At 38.2% G+C, this 20,134-nt stretch overlaps 1 protein-coding gene across 2 annotated transcripts in view; it reads left to right on the top strand.

Annotated features, from left to right (window-relative positions):
- Positions 1 to 20,134, top strand: part of KHDRBS3 (KH RNA binding domain containing, signal transduction associated 3) — a 201,304-nt gene that overhangs the window by 119,264 nt on the left and 61,906 nt on the right. For both annotated transcript variants that reach the window (XR_004059337.1, XM_010364506.2), the window contains exon 6: positions 6,995 to 7,190. Coding sequence is in view for 1 of the 2 variants with exons in the window: in XM_010364506.2 (XP_010362808.1) it covers positions 6,995 to 7,190 (196 nt within the window). In the remaining variant the exon portion in view is untranslated. The remainder of the gene's footprint in view (positions 1 to 6,994; positions 7,191 to 20,134) is intronic.

Genomic DNA, 20,134 nt, shown 5'->3' with positions numbered 1-20,134 from the left:
AGCTACAAACTACTCTGTCCTCTAATTGTGTTGAAGATTTTTCTAGATACATATACTGGAGATACACAAAGATGAGTAAGACACTACAGAAGTTATATCATCATTACAGTTCAGAGTGATTGTAGTTTAAATAAACTTGATTTTTATTGAGTCAGTAAAAATTCAAAACACTTTATATGCATTGTCTCATGTTTCTCTCCTAATAACACAAAAGTGGGCTCTATATTTAGCCTAATTTCACAATTGAGGAAACTGATGTGTAAAGTTCAGACTCTTGATTAGTTTGAGTGCTAACTGGCAGGTCGATGTTAAGCTAGTAAGTACATGAGGAATTGAATCAAAATCTGATTCCAGTGTTTTTGCTCATGATAACTATTTTTACTGTACCAATTTTTATGGTCTAGGATTTTAAACCAAAAACCTAATTTACAATAGTCATTAAAGGGTTACCTGAGGGTGAGATGAAGAAAAAGTGGTTTTTTTTTTCCTTTTGACTGCATTAGACATGTTAAGATTAGGCTCAACTGCTGCTATCAAATGCACCTGTAGTGGCTTAACCCAGTAGAAATATCACGTCCTTCCCCTGCCCCACTTAAAACCCGTGCAGCAATGCCGCACTGCGCTTCCCCAGCTCCACAGAGCTTGTGACTGTGCTTTTCTTAGCCTTTCACTTTTTCCTTCAAGCCTGCTGCCCTTACAAACATGTCTGCAGGAAGAAAAGAGTGAAAGAGAAGAGAGAATGCCAGCTATGTAGTTCTAAAGAGCTTCCCATAAATCTCAGTGCTGATTGATATCTTATTGGCCAGAACTGGATCACCATAGCTGCAAGGAAGCTGCAAAATTGAGATTTTTTTTAATGTACTTAGTATTTTAGAAAAGTTTTAGCTTTACAGAAAGATTGAAAAAGTAGTACAGAGAGTTTTCCTATATCCTTCTTCTGGTTTTTCTCTGTTATTAACATCTTACATTATTAGCATGGCTCACTTATTTCAGTTTATGAACCAATATTGACACATTGTTAACTATATTATCGACAGTATTGGTACAGTATTAACTATAGTCCATTTCAGGTTTCCTTAATTTTTACCTAGTGTCCTTTTTCTGTTCCAGAATCCCCGGAATACAACATCACGTTGAGTTGTCCTGTCTCTTTAGGCTCCCCTTGACTGTGACAGTTTCTTAGACTTGTTTGTTTTGATGATATTACCAGTTTTGAGGAGTACTAATCAGGTTTTTTCTAAGATGTTTCTCAATGGGGATTTTTCAGATTTTTTTTCATCATTAACCTGGGTTTATGAGTTTGGGGAACTAAAACCACAGAGGTAAAATGCCATGTTTGCCGCATCATATCAAGTATACATACTGTCCACGTGACTTACGCTCATGTTACCTTGATCACTAGCCGAGGTCATGCTTGTCAAGTTTCTCCACTGTCAAATTCCTCATTTTTCTTTCTTTCCTTACTATGTCCTTTAAAAGGAAGTCAGTATGGGGAACCCCTAATTAAGAAGTGGGGAATTAAAATTCACTTCCCCTAGGTGGAATATCTACAAAAATTATCTGGAGGATTTGTCCCCTCTCCCCTCTGTATCGATTGATTGATTCAGTCATTTCTATCAGTGTGGACTCGTGGATATTAATTTTATACATTGTGATACAATTCAGTACCACTGTCTTTTCTTGCTCAGATTGTCTCAGCTTTGGCCATTGGGAGTTCTTTCAGTTGGCTTTGACACACACCCATAATTTGTGGGTTTTATTCTTTTCTTTCTTTTTTTTTTTTAAGCACTTTCTTTCTGGCACTACACGTTGCTCCAGACTAGTCTTACATATTTCTACCTCCAGTCCTAAAATCAATCATTTCTCCAAGAAGCTCAAGTTCCATTTATTGCAGTATAGTATTAGAAAGCAAGATCAGGGTGCTGGTTCTGCTTATTGTTTCAGGGATGTGCTGAGGTCTGTACTTTCTCAGCTGACATAGAATGGACATATATGTGTATGTACTAACCTATGTATATACACATATTTATGCATATTTCTTTATTTAACCATCTGTAAATATAGTAAACTAGACATGAGTTCATACTGATGTCTCTGATTTTAATCCATTCGCACATTGACCTTTATAGCCTCTTCCCTTTTCTTACCACTCCACTCCAACTTAAGAAACTGGCTCCCACCATTCTTTTATTTAGTTACTGTGTTCCAGGATACATGTACAGTGATATCAGAATGGTTAACCCGTACTCACACTTCTTCCTGTAGAAAATAACTTCATCAACTAGTACAGTGCTTATTTATTTATTTATTTATTTATTTTTTACCTTAAGTCTGACAGACTTATCTCATTTCGAAGTTTACTTTTCTTCAGCCCCTTCATTAAGGTTGTTTTCATATGCTTTAATCTAGTTAAAATGTTTGTTCACATTCAGCATTGCATCCTGAGAGTCTCCTACTTCCTCAGTAATATTGTGATTTTTAGTGTGCAAACATGAAAATTCACTCTCTGTGCTGTGAAGTTCTTTGGGTTTTGACAAATGCTTTGTGTCATGTATTCACTGTCATTTTGGTTTCATACAGAATAGTTTTATCACCCTAAGCTCTAGTCACTCAACCTTCCCTCCACCTCTTAACCTGTGTTAACTACTGATTTTTTTTTTTTTAACCATCTCTCTAGTTTTAGTATTTTCAGTATGTCATATAGTTGAAAAGCATACATTATATAGCCTTTCCAGAGTGGCTTCTTTCACTTAGAAATGTGCATTTAAGATTTATTCCTAGTTTTTGTGGATTTTTAGCTCATTTCTTTCTACTGCTGAATCATTTGCTGTTGTATGCATGTAACCCAGTTTGCTTATCTTTTCATCTATCGAAGGGCATCTTGGTTGCTGTGAATAAAGCTGCTATAAACATTCATGTGCAAGGTTTTATGTAGGCATAAGTTTTCAGATCCGTTGGGTAAAAACCTAGGAACAAACTGCTATATTGCACAATAAGGCTATGTTTAGCTTTGTGAGAAATTGCCAAACTGTCTTTCTAAGTGGCTATATACTATGTTGCATTCCAGGCAGGAATGAAAGTTTATGTTTTTCATATCCTCACCAACACTTGGTATATTCAGGTATTTATTTTAGTCATTTTAATAGGTACGAAGTGGTATCTCACTTTTGTTTTAGTTTGAATCCCTAGTGACAAATGATGTTGAACATCTTTATTTGGTTATCTGCCATCTGTAAATCTTCTTTGGTTAGCTGTGTGTTCAAGTATTTTGCCTGCTTTTTAAGTGGGCCATTTGCTTTCTCATTGTTGAGTTATAAAAGTTTTTTCTGTGTTTTGGATACAAATCCTTTATCAGCTAACATGTTTCCCAAATATTTTCTTCCTTTCTGTGGCTTGTCTCTTTATCTTTTAATAGTGTCCTACACAAAGCAGAAGTCTATAATTTTAATAAAGTTGAACTTACCAATTTTTCTTTCAAGGACTTTTTTTGATATTGTATCTCAAAACTCTTCACCAAACTAATATAATACAGATTTTCTTCTATGCTTTCTTCTATAAGTTTTATATTTCATATTTGGTTTTAAGATACATTTTGAGTTGATTTTTGTGAAAGATGTGAGGTCTGTGTCTAGGTGTCTACTTTTTTTTTTTTTTTTTGGTTTGTTGATATTCACTTGTTCCTATACCATTTGTTGAAAAAAACATTTTCCATTGAATTGTCTTTGCTCCTTTGTCAGTAATCAGTTGACTATATTTCTGAGGGTCAGTTTCTGGGCTTTGTATTTTGTTCCATTGATCTGTGTCTTTTCTTTCGCCAATACAATGCTGTGTTGGTTGTAGCTTTTTAATAAGTCTTGAAATTATACATTATGAGTCTTCCAACATTGTTTTTCTTCTCAGTATTGTGTTGTCTGTTCTGGGTCTTTTGCCTTTCCATGTGTACTTTAGAAAATGTTTGTCAATATCTAAAAATATATCGCTTGCTGAGATTTTGATTGGGATTGCGTTGAATCTGTGGATTAGTTGGGAAGAACTGGCATCTTAACAATATTATGACCATGAACATGGATGTGACTCCTTTGAGTTCTTCCATCAGAGTTTTGTAGTTTTCTACAAAGGAATGCTCTACATATTTTATTAAATTTGTACCAAAACATGCAATTTTTTTGTGGCTTCAGTAAATGTTTTTATGTTCTTAATCTAAATTCCACCTGTTTATTGCTGGTATGTAGGAAAGCATTTGACTAGTAACCTTTTATTCCTTGTTTTACTAGCTTATTAAGTATAGGAGTAGGTGTGGAGTTTGGGAGGTTTTTTGGACTATTTGGGGGAATTTTTTTACGTAGCCAATGATGTCACCTGTGAACAAAGGAAGTTTTACTTTTTTCTTCAAAATCTGTGTAAGTTTTATTTACTTTTCTTGTCCTATTGATGTAGGTAGGACTTATAGTATAGTGTTGAATAGTAGTTGTGAGAGTAGACATCCTTGCCTTGTTCCCAATCTTAAGGGGAACACATTCAGTTTCTCACAATTCAATATGTTGTAGCTTTGCTGTACATGTTCCGTTTTCTCTTGAGATAGTCTCGCTCTATCGCCCAGGCTGGAGTGCATCTAGGTGTTGCCATCTAGGCTCACTGCAACCTCTGCCTCCCAGGTTCAAGCAATTCTCATGCCTCAGCCTTAGTCGCTGGGATTACAGGCATATACCACCATGCCTGGCTAGTTTTTGTCTTTTTTCAGTAGAGACGGGGTTTCACCATGTTGGTCATGCTGGTCTGGAACTCCTGATCTCAAGTGATCCACCCACCTTGGCCTCACAAAGTGCTGGGATTACACGTGTGAGCCACCACTCCTGCCCGATGTTCTTTTTCAACTTGAGGAAATATTCTGAAAGTTGTTAGAAATGAGTGTCGCCGTTGGCCGCATCCTTTTTCTGCTCTATTTATATGATCACATTATTTTTCTACTTTAGCCTTGTTGATGTAGTAGACTACATTGATTTTCTAATATTAAATCAACCTTGTGTACCTGGAATAAATCCTACTTGGTTATGGTGTATAATTCTTTTAATACATTATAGAATGGAGTTTACTAATATTTTTAAGAATTTTTGTACCTGTGTTCACGAGAGCTGCTGATTTCTATTTCTTCACTTTCGACTGTCTTTATCCATATTGGTTATGGGGAGGCCTTATTCTTGTTCCCCCTCAGACCATATGTCTCATCCTAAGCAGGTCACCGAGCAGTTGGGCTGGCCCCATCTCTGGCCAGTTGTAGCCTCTGAGGGTGATTAAGTATTTTTGAGGGATACTTCCTTTGTCAGGTCCCAACCAGTGCTCAAGAACAGGCTGGGACCGTCACCTCTGGCCTCCCTGGCTGGCCCAGACTGGTCCCAGCCTCTGACGAGTAATGTAGAAATACTTTTCAGGAGGCACTTCCAATGACCAGCCCCACAGATTGAGTTAGGAAGTGTTCCCTCTGCTTTTATTTTTTGGACAAGATTATAGAGAACTGGCATCATTTCATTCTTTAATATTTGATAGAATTGATTGAAACCATGTGGAGTTGATGCTTTCTTTTTTGGAAGGTTATTGACTATTGATTAAATTTATTTAATAGACATAAGCCCATTCAGATTATTTAATTCTTTTTGTGTTGGTCATTATGAATCAGAATCACTCACATTCATGTAAGTTAAAAAATGTGTGAGCTTGGAGTTGTTCATGGTATTTCTTCATTATTCTTTTTTTTTTTGAGACAGAGTCTGTCGCCCAGGCTGGAGTGCAGTGGTGTGATCCTGGTTCACTGTAACCTCAGCCTCTTGGGTTCAAGTGATTCTCGTTCCTCAGCCTCCCGAGTAGCTGGGACTATAGGCACACGCTACTGTGCCCAGCTAATTTTTGTATTTTTAGTAGAGATGGGGTTTTGTCATGTTGACCAGGCTGGTCTTGAACTCTTGACCTCAGGTGATCTACCTGCCTTCGCCTCCCAAAGTGCTGAAATTACAGGCCTGAGCCATCACACCCGGCCGAAACCCTCTTCATTTCTGATACTGGTGTTTGGGCTTTTTTTTTGTTTTTCTCTTATTTAGCCTGTCTAGAGGTTTATCAATTTTATCAGTCTTTTCAAAGTCCAGCTTTGGGTTTTGATAATTTGCTATTTTTGGAAAATGAGTCTTTAACTGCGTGTTCGCTATCCCAGACACACTGAAGGAGGAGGAAGCTGGTCTGTAGGCAGCCAGCCCTGCCAGCTACGGTTCTCGCTGGAGGGCCTTGTCCGGATGAGGTGCATCATACTGTGTCTGTATTATCTGGAGTAGCCACACTTTTCTGTTCTTATATTTTCTCGGGTTTTTGCTTCTGTGGAGCCATTCTTGATAGAGCCACCTCCTTCCTTGCTGACTTGAAGTCTCATGATTTACATTAGAAATACATGAATATGTTGAATTCTACCTCAGAAAATGCCTGTGTTAACTTAATGTTGTTTTATTACCATGTAGTTGATACATTATTCAGGAAAGTACATTTTATTTTTCCCTCTCTGATGGAATTGTAGCATATATTTTGGCCTCTGACTTTGCTCACAGCTGTTCTGGGACAGTTTTAAAATCTCTAAGCCTCAGTTTCCTTGTCCTGATATAAGCAAGAAAAGGCGCACTTCATAGTGTGGGAGTGGAGTTTGGGTGTAATCCTGGCATGGCATCATATAGAAGTCTTGGGTGCATGTGGCTTCTCCAAATATCACAGTTTCCTACTCTGGATACTGACCAGAGATTGACTCCAGACTTCTTCTATATTGTTGCCAGACGAACTGCCTAAATGACTTGATTTCCTTTTGTAGATACCTGTTTCATGTTTGCTTTAGTTCTTTGCTCCTTGTTCCTTTTTACAAAAATATAGAACTTTGATTTTGTTTCTGAGGTATAAATATATGTGAATAACAGAATGTTAGAGACTATGATAGATATTGCTAATTTGACCCTCTTGGTTACAGGGGAAGGGGAGGAGTTACAGCACGGCCAGTTGGAGTTGTAGTACCACGAGGGACGCCAACTCCCAGAGGAGTCCTGTCCACCCGAGGGCCAGTGAGTCGGGGAAGAGGACTTCTCACTCCCAGGGCAAGAGGAGTCCCCCCAACTGGGTACAGACCTCCACCGCCACCCCCAACACAAGAGACTTACGGAGAATATGTAAGTGAAGGTGTCAGACAACAGCCTTGTTGATCAGATTGACTTAATCCAGACTTAGCACTGGATATTGTACCCACATACCCTCCCTCACCTTGTTTTGGTTCTTGAGTATTATACTTTGGTTCAGCAAATATTTATTGAATGCTAAAGAAGTACTTAATACTAGAGGTATAAAAATGGCCTGATCTTTTTCATCAAGTAGTTTAAGGTATGGAAGAGGAATTTGGGTGGTGGTGTAAGACTAAGGTTCAGGAGACACATATTTTCAAGCCCTTATAAGAGTTTAATGTAACATTCTTCCATATTTCACTCCTGAATCCTTCAGTCATTTAAAAAATAATTGCCTGCGTATACCAAGATGGTTTCACCCTCAACTGTTTCCTTTTAAGCTACGCTACTGAGTATGGATTCTTAGTGGAAATTCTTTTCAGTGAAGAAAACAAAAGTTCTGTATTTTCAATTAGTGCAAATCAGTTTTTCATTTTTCATTCGCTGATTCTTTGATATAATTCATAGACTGACTTAACATAAGAGAGAATTATAACCGCAAAAGTTGAGGGGGAACGGAATTCTTTGGTGTCCTCATTTACCATAAATGAAGAAAATAAGAAGCAATGGATAGGTGATTCATATTAATAATTGAAATTATTAAAGTAAGAGTATATGAACTGTTGTCAATGAAAGGGAAGCAGTAACAATGATAAAATACAAGAACCAGTAGGTTTTCATGTTTTACTTTAGGAGAGATCTCTTGCTAGGTGCTCTGTGCCTCTTTGCATAGTTTCTAGAAGGTTGCAGTAACCCCCTGGGCCTCAGACAACCTCTTCAGCCTCATCTGTGTGGCCACTGGTAAGATCAAAGTCTTTGTCTTGGACGTGTTTAAGGTTTCGTAATTCCCTGAACATTCTGTGTCATCTTAGTCTTCCAGACCTTTGCTCATACTGCCTCCTCAGCCTAAGGTGGTCTTCTCATGTTTCATTTGACTCTCTCCTTGTGTCCTTCCAGACTTAGGTCAGCCATTGCTAGGGAAATTTAGAGGTGGTAATAGCCAACCTATTGAGCATTACTACAGTTCTTACATTTCTCTCTCCCACCTAGCTTGTGAACCTCTGGAAGGGCAGGAATGAATAGCTTTTCTCCCTTTATACTTGGGAGAGAGTGCATGCTGGGAACTCGCTGAATTATATTTTAACAAATCCCATAAAAGTTTTACAAGTTTGTTAATCAGTCGAGGAAGGATGTGGTTTCTCTCTTTTCTTTGATTTCCTTACAGTTAGAAGTGTTCCTACTTCCTAATATTCTCACCAGATGACAATAATAATTATGCCTCAGCTGTTCCATAAATGCTGAGTCTCCTGAAAGTAGCAGAGACTATAAAGGAGAGGAAATCTTAAATTCCTTTTAGGTAGGCCCAGTGTCTGTTCGTTTCTACTTTGGCTTACATTGATTTCTCTTAGGTTTAGATTTAATACAGATGTGGTTGGATGATGTAGAAGAAATTACCAGGCAGGTTGTGTGGGAAACCTGGATCCTATACCCCATTTTACCATAAATTTCAATATCAGTTAGGCAAGATATTTAACTTTTTGGGCTTCGTAATCCACTTATTTCAGAAAGAACTGTTGCCTCTATTACATGTATTCATCTTTCTATTCAATAAAGATTGGATTTCTACCATGTGAGCCAGACACACATGTTGTCTGTCTCAGCATGTATACTCTAATTATTAGAGTCTGGAAATAAGTTATATAGATTAATAAAACTGAAAAATTCTTGAAAGATAAAAGTCCAAGGGAGGAAAAGCAAAAGCAAGAGACATTCAAGACATTTGGGTTTACTGCCTGTACTTTTGATTTTTTTATTTTTATTTATTTTTTATTTTTTTTTTTGTAAATGATAGGAAAGGCATTAAAACAATTGAATTGAGAAGTATTCTGTAGGATTAATTTACTCCCTTTTCCATCTGCTACCAAGGATAATGGGATAGTGGCCCTGTAGAAGATTATCTGTGTCTTTCCAGACCAGACAAAGGTTTAAGAGCTCTAAAGGAAAAAGTCAACCTTCATTGTTTGATTCCCACACTCACTCATGCCTGGCACTCTTCCAGGCACTGACTGTTACTGCAGCTGTGATTTCAACACAGAGCCGGTGCTCTTTCTGTCACACGGTAGTATAGACTTCAAATAACTGATGGCCACATCCACAAGTGTTCTAATTTGGCCGGAATGCAGCATTTGCAATTTTATCAACTTCATACAACAACAAGTCTTGCATACATAAAACAGCTGTATGCTTTCCAGGTGTGCTTTGGGTGGTGTAGTGGGACACCAAAGGAAAAGAAATACCATCATGAGTGCACCTCCTTCCCCGAGTTGAATTACCGTCGTGAAGGGTTCAGATGACAAATGTTATAGCCTTCCCACTTGATTTAGCATCTATTATTCCTGGCATTGCCTTTTAAGATCACTAGTCAAGAGGAAAGATTTTCCTCATTTAGCCTAGCATTTTGTAAGCTGCCTTGGCACAGTTATGGTGAAGCTTCAGTGGCTTTTTCAGTATAGTAAAAGCTTCACTGTATATAACAAACTTTGCTGGTACTTGGTATAAGGAGTAGATAAAGCTCTTCAACTCGCTTACAGTGGCTTGCCATCAGTAGCACTGCCTCCCAGGTATACCCTTTTGACCTCATCTTCCTCCACTGACCCAGTTTTAAATGAGTTTTGTAGTTCCAACTTTTCTAATACAGCTTGCAGCCTCTAGCATAGCTTCAGACATTGGCCATTGGTCTCAACTGTTTGAAATCCTAAAGATTACTCACCCATCCCGCTTAGTTTTACAACATGGTAGGGGGAGTGGGAAGTAAACTCTTCTTAAAAAGTTTTTTTTTTATGTTGGGCTCGGTGCGATGGCTCACACTTGTAATCCTAGCACTTTCGGAGGCTAAGATGGGCACTTGAGGTCAGGAGTTCAAGACCAGTGTGGCCAACATAGTGAAACCTCATCTCTACAAAAAAAAAAAAGAAAAATTAGCCGAGTGTAGTGATTCACACCTGTAATCCCACCTACTTGGTAGGCTGAGGTGGGAGAATCACTTGAACCCAGGAGGTGGAGGTTGCAGTGAGTTGTGATCACCCCACTGCACCCCAGCCTGGGTAACAGTAAGACTCCATCTCAAAAAAAAAATTTTTTTTGTTTCTTTGTTTCTAGGATTTTAGATAGGGTGGGTATATTGTGAGATACCCAACTTAGAAAACCAAGGAGCTGTAACACAAATAAATGGTTATTCATTCTTGTATCAAATGGGAAAGATGACCATCTTTGAGTATACTAAAATTATTACTTGGAACTAGAACATCATAAATTAGATTCTAAATTCCATGAGCGTAGGCACTCTCCACCTTCCTCCCCTACCTTCTAACCACCACACTTCACCTTTTTATTCCCAATAACTAGTATATGGTGTCTGGCACATAGTAGGTCTTTAGTAAGTATTTACTGAATGAATGAATGGTCACAAGACGGTTTTTAAAAACTGTCTCCTGGCTGGGCGCGGTGGCTCAAGCCTGTAATCCCAGCACTTTGGGAGGCCGAGACGGGCGGATCACGAGGTCAGGAGATCGAGACCCTCCTGGCTAACACGGTGAAACCCCGTCTCTACTAAAAAATACAAAAAACTAGCCGGGCGAGGTGGCGGGCGCCTATAGTCCCAGCTACTCGGGAGGCTGAGGCAGGAGAATGGCGTAAACCCGGGAGGCGGAGCTTGCAGTGAGCTGAGATCCGACCACTGCACTCCAGCCTGGGCGACAGAGCAAGACTCCGTCTCAAAACAAAACAAAACAAAACAAAACAAAAACTGTCTCCTGCGGAGAACCCACCACAGATGCTTTCTGTGTGACTTTTCAGTTTTATTCACATAGCAATTTATATGTAACATAATATTTAGCATATCGCTATGTAGCACAGTCATTCAGAATATGTCTAGTTTTCAAAGGATTATTAACTTCTAAGGAAAAATTCTGTATCTCTAGGTTAATCTCTGGCTCAGTTTTTGACACGTTGTAAGCACTTAGTAAATGTTTGTTGGACTGAACAACCCTATCCAGAGACTTGATACATTGTTCAGATGAAGATTACCATTGATTTTTTTCCAAGTTACTAGTAAAAGCATGTGATGGGAAGAAATATGATAGTATTTGAAAAAATAACTTTCTTAAGTTACTGTTGTCTTCTAGCGCTGGACAGGTAGTCAAAGGTTACAAATGAGTAAGATTAATTTTGTTAGCTCCTAAAGGAACTGAAAAACCTACTGTAAGTCTCCTCTCAGTATAAAAAGGGGCTTTCAAGAAGGATGTACTATTTGATGAGAAACTGCTCTCCACAAGGCACTTTGATATATGTCACGTTTTCCTTATAACTACCTACTATGATCTCTATTGTACAAATGAGAATTTAAGATCAAAGAAGTTAAGTGCCTTGCCCAAAGTCACAGGACTGGTAAAGAAGGAGCAGATTCAGGATTCAAAGTTCAACACCTATGTTCTGTCGTGAAAAACCAGTACTTTAAAAAACAAAACCAAAGAATCAGTGTTCCCACTAGCCAAGATTATAAATAAAATCTCTTCATCTTTGGAGAAAGTGTAACAGATGCTGTGTGTTCCCTTCATCAATGCCAGCAAATGCCATGAAAGGGATTATAGGACACTGAACGAAATAACCTCTGTGTTCCTTGTGATTCAGTAATTCCCTGGTTTTAAGCTACCCAAAGTAGGTAAATGGAAATGAACTGTTAGGAAGAAAGGGATGATGTTCGGAGTAAAAAAAATGAACACGTGAACAAAGCACTGCTAATACATTTAATGGCAAAAATAAGAATAACACTTTCATTTAAGAATTTCACAATATCTGTGTCTCTGAAAAGGGCTTGTCATTTCTTTGGAACTCAGAAACGTAATTTTTAAAAATCTCCTGGGAATGTATCCAGTGATAAAGGTTTGATTTCTATACAATGTGTTTGGCTATATCAAACCAACTCAGTTTACTTTTCATCAACTTTCATTTAAAATCTACTATCCGAGGCCATTATTTCCAGAATAAAACCTGAAAAAAGATCACATCAGTGGTTTACTTAAACAAAATGAGGAATATTCTATTTTTTAAAATCCTGCCACAATAGCTGCATTTTTCAGAAAGTATGCATTTCAGTCTTTAAGATACTCAGTGATTTTCAGATTATGTGTACTGCAAGTATTCTGATACCGTTTTAGGCCCAAGAAAAACTTAGCTGTATCTGTTCTAATTATTTTTAGTTATATTATGCCTGTTTTAGAAAGTATACTGCTTTATTAGCCAAAGTGAGAAAACTTGATAATTTACAGGTATTTCCTTGTAAAATGTGCCTATTGAAATTCGTCTGATAATTCTCAAGGTGAGTTGGTGAAGATATTTGATCATTTATATTGTCATCTGAGCCAACTGTTCTTCATTGGAGTCACTGTAACAAAATATTCCCTGAGTGTGCTTCATTGAGATGAACACCTGTTAGCAAATAAATCTATTTGACTCTGATTATTGTTACAAGAATACGTATGACACAGTAGCCATTTGAGTAGGATAGACTAGCCATTGGCAACACCAAATCCATCTCTCAGTAATTCTCCTTTTCAGAATAATGCTCAAACAAGATAATTTAACATGGTTAACTTTTTCCCAAAATGAAGAAAATAGATAATGGATGTTTTTTCAGTCATTTGAGTATAAATTTGGGACCTTCTGCTCTACTTTTAACTTAGTAAAATTAGATATAATTACAGTAACTCCTCATCTTTTTTTGGAGAACAAGAAGTACCTTTTTTCCAAAATAACATTGATTTATTATTTATGTCCAAATAATGAAATAACTGACAAATTAAGATAACCCAGTACACATTCAGTGAGAGCGCTTTGATAATTTAAAGTGCTGGTGTCATTACACAGAAAAGCATGCCTGGTGTGTCCTGGCAGAGCCCAATTTACATATGAATTTCTAAAGTGAAACCATTTTTTATAAATTGTTTTAGGGTCAACATGCAAAGAAAACACACAATCTGAATAAATCAGCATCCCCCAACACTCAGTGTGGTAGTTTTATTTATTATCTATGTAAGACCTTTTTCATTTCCATTACTTTACCTAAACACTTGCATGTTACTAGCTACTGAAAGGAAAACTATTTCCTCTTTACTGCCGCTCTCAATACTTCACTTTTGCACTGTATGTATGGGTTGTGTTCAGTTCTCTGCAGACATCGACTGTGTATCCTACAGTTTAATTCTGAAACCGATTACCAGGAGTTAGCATAGACCCTACAGTTAAAGGCTTAGTCCCACTTGAGATGCCAGTTGCAACTGGTGGGCCCCCAGGTTACTCACAACTTATGTCTGACTTAGATGGAAATTGGAGATTCCCACAACGCCTTTCTCATGTTTGATAATTTGTTAGAACGGCTCAGAACTCAGGAAAGTAGCGTACTTACTATTGCTAATTTGTTATGAAAGAATACAGGTCAGGAACAGTCTTATGGAAGAGACGCGTAGGGCAAGGTGTTGGGGAGGGCATTCCATGCCCTCTCCAGGCAGCCACCCTCCGGAAGCCACTTCCGTGTCTTCACCCAGCCTGGAGGCACTCCAAACCCCTTCAGTTGGAGTTTTTAATGGAGGCATCACTACATAAATGTAATTGATTAAATCATTGGCCATTAGCGATTGACTCAATCTCCAGCCCCCTCCCCTCCCTGGACATGAGAGATGGGGCAGCAAGTTTCAACCCTTTAATCACACAGATGGTTCCCTTGAGAGCCAGCCACCTCCCCTCTATCCTTAGGACTTTCTGGAAGTCATCTTACTGATGTAAACTCTTCTGTGATTGAAAGGGACTTGCTATGAGTAACAAAAGGCCCTTCTTTCGCCTTTATTGCTCTTATTACTTAGAGACTTCCAGGGGTTTTAGTAACTGTGAGCCAGGAGCTGTGGAAGACAATCAAGCTATACATGTCTTGCTATATCATAGTATCAGAACTACCAAATCTAAATTTCTAACTCTGGTATCATCTGTTCACGGTCCCTTCTCCCTGAATGCCCTGTAAGCACTTTGAAAGCTGTGATATAGACCAACACAAAGGGCCTCATTCTTCCCCAGAGTTTCTTGTTAAGATGAATGGCACTACCATCTAACCAGACTCCCAAGGTCTAATTCTTTCATCTTCCTTCTCTGTATTCAAATAGCTACCAAGTCTTTTCACTTGTTCCTCGTGAATAGCTGTTTCATTTCAAGCTCATCTGCATTGCCGTTGGTTTTGTTACGATGCTCTTTTTGTTCACTATTTTATTCCTAGCACCTAACATATAGTAGTCACTTAATAAATACTGGTAGTTTGGATGGATGGATGCACAACAGACAGAGGTTGTCATAGCCTCCTCAGTTGCACCTTTGCTTGTAGTCTTGCTCCAGCTCATTCCTTTCCTTAAATAATGTATTCTTCGTACTACTTCCAGTGTACTTTCTAATATCTAACATTGGGTATGCTGCTGCCCTCCATCTCCCCCCACAAGGAAGAGAACTAGTTGAAAATTTTAGAAGGATCTTAGTCTCTTCAGGATAAACTTGAGACTCCTCTGCATTGTGTTTAAGGGCCTTCCTGAGGTCGTTCACCCTCCTGTTGACTAACTGACTATCATTTTGCATTCAGTCTATCCCAATTGCAGTCCCTTAAACATAGCAGGAACTGTAAACTGTCTGTTTTCCTGAGCTCTTGGCTCTCTTGGAATATGCTTTCTTGTTTTGTCCATGCCAACTCTGTTTACTATTTGTAGTCCTTGATCGTGGAGCCTTCTGGACCTAATCAAGCATAGTTAGCAGCATCTTTCATGTCCCTTTAACAAATTGTACCCACCTGTATGCTTACTTACTTGTCCTTGTCCTCAGTAGACTGTGGGATCCTTTAAGGAAGGAACTATGTCTTTGTTTTATCTTAGTATACCCAGTCTGTCACAGGACCTGACATTTTGGAGATACTAAGTAAATGTGTGGAGGATGGATAACATGGCCTTTGTCAATGCCAACTAATTCTGTGTCATGCCATGTGTTATGTATACTTTTCAGCGCACTTTGTGCAGTAAACTTGTATATCTTAAACAAGTTTTAGCAGACATAACATGGTCCACTTTGTGAACTGATAAGTATGAAAGACAATGCAATTTAATATAACGATTATTATTCTGAGAGGCAAAATACAGTCATGTCTCCCTTAACAACAGAGTTATATTCTGAGAAATGCATCATTAGGCAGTTTCATCATTGTGTGAACACCATAGAGTGTTCTTAGACAAACTTAGATGGTAGAGCCCACTACCCGCCTAGGCTATATGCTTTTAGGGAACAAACCTGTACAGCATGTTACTGTACTGAATGCTGTAGACAGTTGTGACACAATGGGGCATTTGTGTCTGTAAACCTGTCTAAACATGGAAAAGGTACAGTAAAGATGTGGTATTATAATCTGTGGCTCCGCTGTCCTGTATGTGGTCCGTAGTGACCGAAGTGTTGTCATGTGCTGTGTGGCCGTACTTGGTTTCTGACCTCCCTGTCTTCAGAGTGGCCATCTGTTGTGTTTCCATGCACACTATTTAAGCTTTCTGGGCCTGAATTTTCTTTTAATCTGCAAAACAGTGGTGAGGATATATAGATAGCCGGTTAGTCTAAATGACATTCTTAACCTCTTTCCAACTTAAGAAGTCTGCAGTGGATTGAGGATTTTTGTCAAAACTTTGTTTCCACTCTCACCCTAAAGATGGTTTTTGAAGTAAAAACTGTGTTTTCATCAAATAGAAACCTTTAATTGAAAAGTAAGTTACGGAATAAACAAATACATGTTTTAATGATGGTAGAAACAAACTAAAAATGAGTAGCTGTGAGCCTTTTGAATTCTAAAACATCTTGAAAAGTGTTTTACAAAATGAGATTTAAAAAATACAGACTTGCCATCCCTTAAGATGTATAAACTAAAATTGCCTTAGGAATTCTAATCGTACTATTTTCTAACTCATTTAATTATGATTGCATCAGCTCTCTATTAATAAGAAGTACTTATTATTCACTAATATCTCTTGATATCTCAGTGTTGTGTAATCAATTCTAAGCATTTGAGGCTGAGCTGATGGGTTAATCACCTTTAAAGGTAAGTATGCTAGAGCATTTTAAATGTAGTCATACAAGCTTGTAAGAATACAAAAACTGTTTTCTTCAGCAGGTATTTTTTGTTCTTTGATTATCTAACTGTAAGATGTTTGTTGAACAGAGCGTGGAATCGTCCTGAAATCATCTCCTGAGTTATGGTAGTGCCTGCTTAAGGGAGGCATGAGGTACCTTTGCAAAGTCACACAGCCTATTAGGGCAGAGCTAGAATTCAAAGCCCAGCGTTCTGGCTCTAGAGGCCATGCTCCAGCACCCTGTCAATGTATTCTAATGGAGAAGCTAACAAATACATGGGAAAAATTATTTAATCTCTTTGGACATAAAAGTTATTATACAGAATTTTGAGCAAGTGATACATGATTAAGGAATAATTGGTTTTACCAATCCTTCTGCAACTACTGCAGGATATGTTATTTCCTCGTAGGACAGCTGCCATTGGTTAACTTAATCCAGGTTTAAAGAGTCAAAGAGATAGTTTTGAATAGGAGCAGAAATCTAAACCTCCTGTTGTACAAGCAGGCCTGCCTTGTCTGTGTGTTCTCCAGCGTCATGACTCACTAAGGCTGTGTAAGATGAAAGTTGTCTTGAAGAAACCACTGTTGCTACCATAAATGGTGCCCTCATCTGTACATGGGAATAGAGGGACCACTGTTTTCTCTTCGTGATAAGAATAAACTCTTCTGAAATTTTGATGACTAGGAACATCAGTGAAGGTCTTTAGGGGAAACGAAATGTATTTTTTAGTATACATGTTGTTATTTAATGTGGATTTTATTTAAGGACTCAAGGAAGTCATCCTTCTCACTTTTTTTAGAAAGCTAGAGCTCACCTGAAGCTTTAATTGTTTGACTAGTTTGGGGATTTTTGTAGAGACGAGAGTTGTACTGACGGCAAATTTCCCCAATGCAGTGACTACTCACATAATATTTGACAGTTAACTAATCTCAAAACTGCTTCAATTATCTTGTTTTCCACAGTGAGAAATTTAATTAAAACAGAGTACAGATTGTGAAAAGGTTATTTATGAAAATGCATTTTAAATGGAATTGAAAAGCCTAGGGACACCTTTTTATTTTAGATAAAAAGATGAAGGTTCTATAATTTTTCATATTCATTTTACCAGAAGCCAGGGTAAGAGCAGTATGCAATTTACTTGAAATGTCTATCAGAAGCCTCACAAATCAATCTTTTGCCTAAATTGCTTGAAAGGTTGACTTATTTTAGAAATGTAAGACTTTAGGAAATAAGTTCAGATTTAAAACTTATGAATGTGGAAGTTTTTTTTGTTTTTGGTTTCTTTTCTTCCTACTTTAAAACAACAACCAAACACCTTATCAAGGTAGCGGAAAGCTCTAAAATGAAAATGTCATTAAGGCATGGAAAGCAAATTTTGCTGTCATAATTAAGCCTAATTAGGCTTGTCCGTCCAAGTTTGTTGAGCTATGATGGTTTTATTTGAGCTGATGTGACAGATGTAACATATTCCTCAGGTGAATTAGGGCAGAGGCAGGGAAAGGAACTTGTGAACCACTAGAGTATTCCTTTGTTATAATGGATTTTCTGCAAGAACCTGCCATGTTAGTTTTACACCAGCGTTCATAGAACACGGTCTCTGCCTTTAAGTAGATTAGAGTCTAAGAAGGAACATAGTGTTGGGGAGGAAAAATAATTTTCTCTCTACCTTCTGAGTTCTTAGCTGGAACGTACCCAAAAGAAAAACAAGTTTTTTGACATGCATATTTTATATATATGTGAGAGATACCCAGGGAATTAGTAAATCTCGAAGAGGTGGCTTAGAACTCTGGTTTATATAGCATCTTCCGTAAGGAACAGTAAATTTTTGCAGAAATGACTAGATAGACAAAGGCAAAGGACTGTAAGTCTCTAGGGAGAGCAAATTCTGGAAAGGTAAATAAATGGAAGTTTGTTATGTAGATTCCTCTGTTGGCATCTCAGGCTAATAAGGGTCCAAAGTTATCTTTGTGAGCCTCAGTGTCTTACTCCTGTAATCCCAGCACTTTGGGAGGCCGGAGTTGGAAGATTGCTTGAGGCCAGGAGTTCAAGACCAGGCTGGGCAGCATATTGAGACCCTGTCTCTGCAAAATTAAAATAAATTTAACAAAATAAACTTGTTTTTTGTGATCAACCTTGGTCCCTCCTGGTAGAAAGGGAGGAGGAAAACCTTTACCTTTATAAATTTATGTCTTGCTTTGATGCAGATATAAGAGGGCAGAGAGCTTTTTTAATCTGCTGATTCTCAATTAGCTTCAGCTCAAAATAATCTTTATGCTAAAGTGGCATATTTTGGGTTGGCATGCCTGATCTCCTGCAGTAGTTATCACCCTCACTTTGAATTCTTTCATAATTACTTGTGTATTTTAAGTGGTCAGTCTGTTATTTGGATCCACAAGTATACATCTTATTTAAGGTACTTAGAGTGATGTAAGTACTCTTTTATTTTTCTTACTACTTTCCATTATAGTCTAAGTTATTAATGGTAGGTAGGAGCCATGCCTTTTGATCTACAGGACCCAGTATATAGTAAATACTCAATGTTAGATTTCTTTCTTTCTCGGTTGAGACAGCTCTTGTTCTGTCACCCAGGCTGGAGTGCAGTGGCGCAGTTACAACTCACTGCAGTCTCAGCGTCCGGGACTCCAGCGATCCTTGGCCTCAGCATTCTGAGTAGCTGGCACCCCATGTGTGTCACTGTGCCCAGCTAATTTTCTTATTTTTTATAGAGACAAGGTCTCACTTTGTTACCCAGAATGGTCTCAGACTCCTGGCCTCAAACAACCCTCCTGCCTCGGCTTCCACAGGTGCTGGGATTACAGGTGTGAGCCACTGTGCCCAGCCTGGATTTCCTGATGCAGAGACAAAACAGTTAACCTTGAGAATTAGAACACCTATAATTGACTTATGTACAAAGAATAGGGAGGAACAAACAGGAAAGAGAACTGCTTGATGGAATGTGGTAAGAGTTTAGAGGAGATAACATTTAAACCAAACAGGAAGGGGATGAGTAGCACTCAGGTAGGAGGAACCAAGAGGACTCCCTGCGCAGACTCTATGTGATATTTAAAGGCGTAGACACAGGGAGAATCTTAGTGTGCTGCAGTCAGCCAGAAGAATTTTGGTGATGTCCATTATTGATGCGGTTTATTATCATCTTTATCTTTATACATTTTTATTCTATTCATTTTGTTTATAGGTAGAATAGAGTGTGAGGTACATAACAGGATGTGGAATCAGGACTGTAGTGGTTAAAAGTAAATAAAATAAAAAAGCAGATATAAAATAGAACCACGTTGTCCGGCTGGGTGACAGAAGTGGAAGGCCAGCTGGCCATCGTGATATGTTCTTATAGCGTAGCATTATCCTGGAGAGTTCACTACAGTACAGGGTCTGGCCCTCAATTTTACAGGGCCAGGCAGTATATCATAGGGGTTAAAAGCAAAGTTGGGAGCCAGACTGCCTTTACAGTCCTTGCCCTATCTTTAATTGCTGCGTGACCTTACTCAAATTGCTTAACTGTTCTGTGCCTCAGTTGCTAATTCAAAGATGGAAATACTCGGACTTATCACATGAGATTGTTAGGTTATAAAGATGAGGTAAGTTATCTTGTGGAAAGTACTTGATACCTGACACATAAAAGGTGATATATAAGTATTTTATTGTTGTTGGTGCAGAAATCTAATTCTTCAGTTTACCAATGT

Source organism: Rhinopithecus roxellana, chromosome 9, assembly GCF_007565055.1.
Source record: "Rhinopithecus roxellana isolate Shanxi Qingling chromosome 9, ASM756505v1, whole genome shotgun sequence".
Taxonomy (NCBI): Eukaryota; Metazoa; Chordata; class Mammalia; order Primates; family Cercopithecidae; genus Rhinopithecus; species Rhinopithecus roxellana.
The sequence above is the reverse complement of the archived record's forward strand: the minus strand, read 5'-3'. Positions and strand labels throughout refer to the sequence as shown.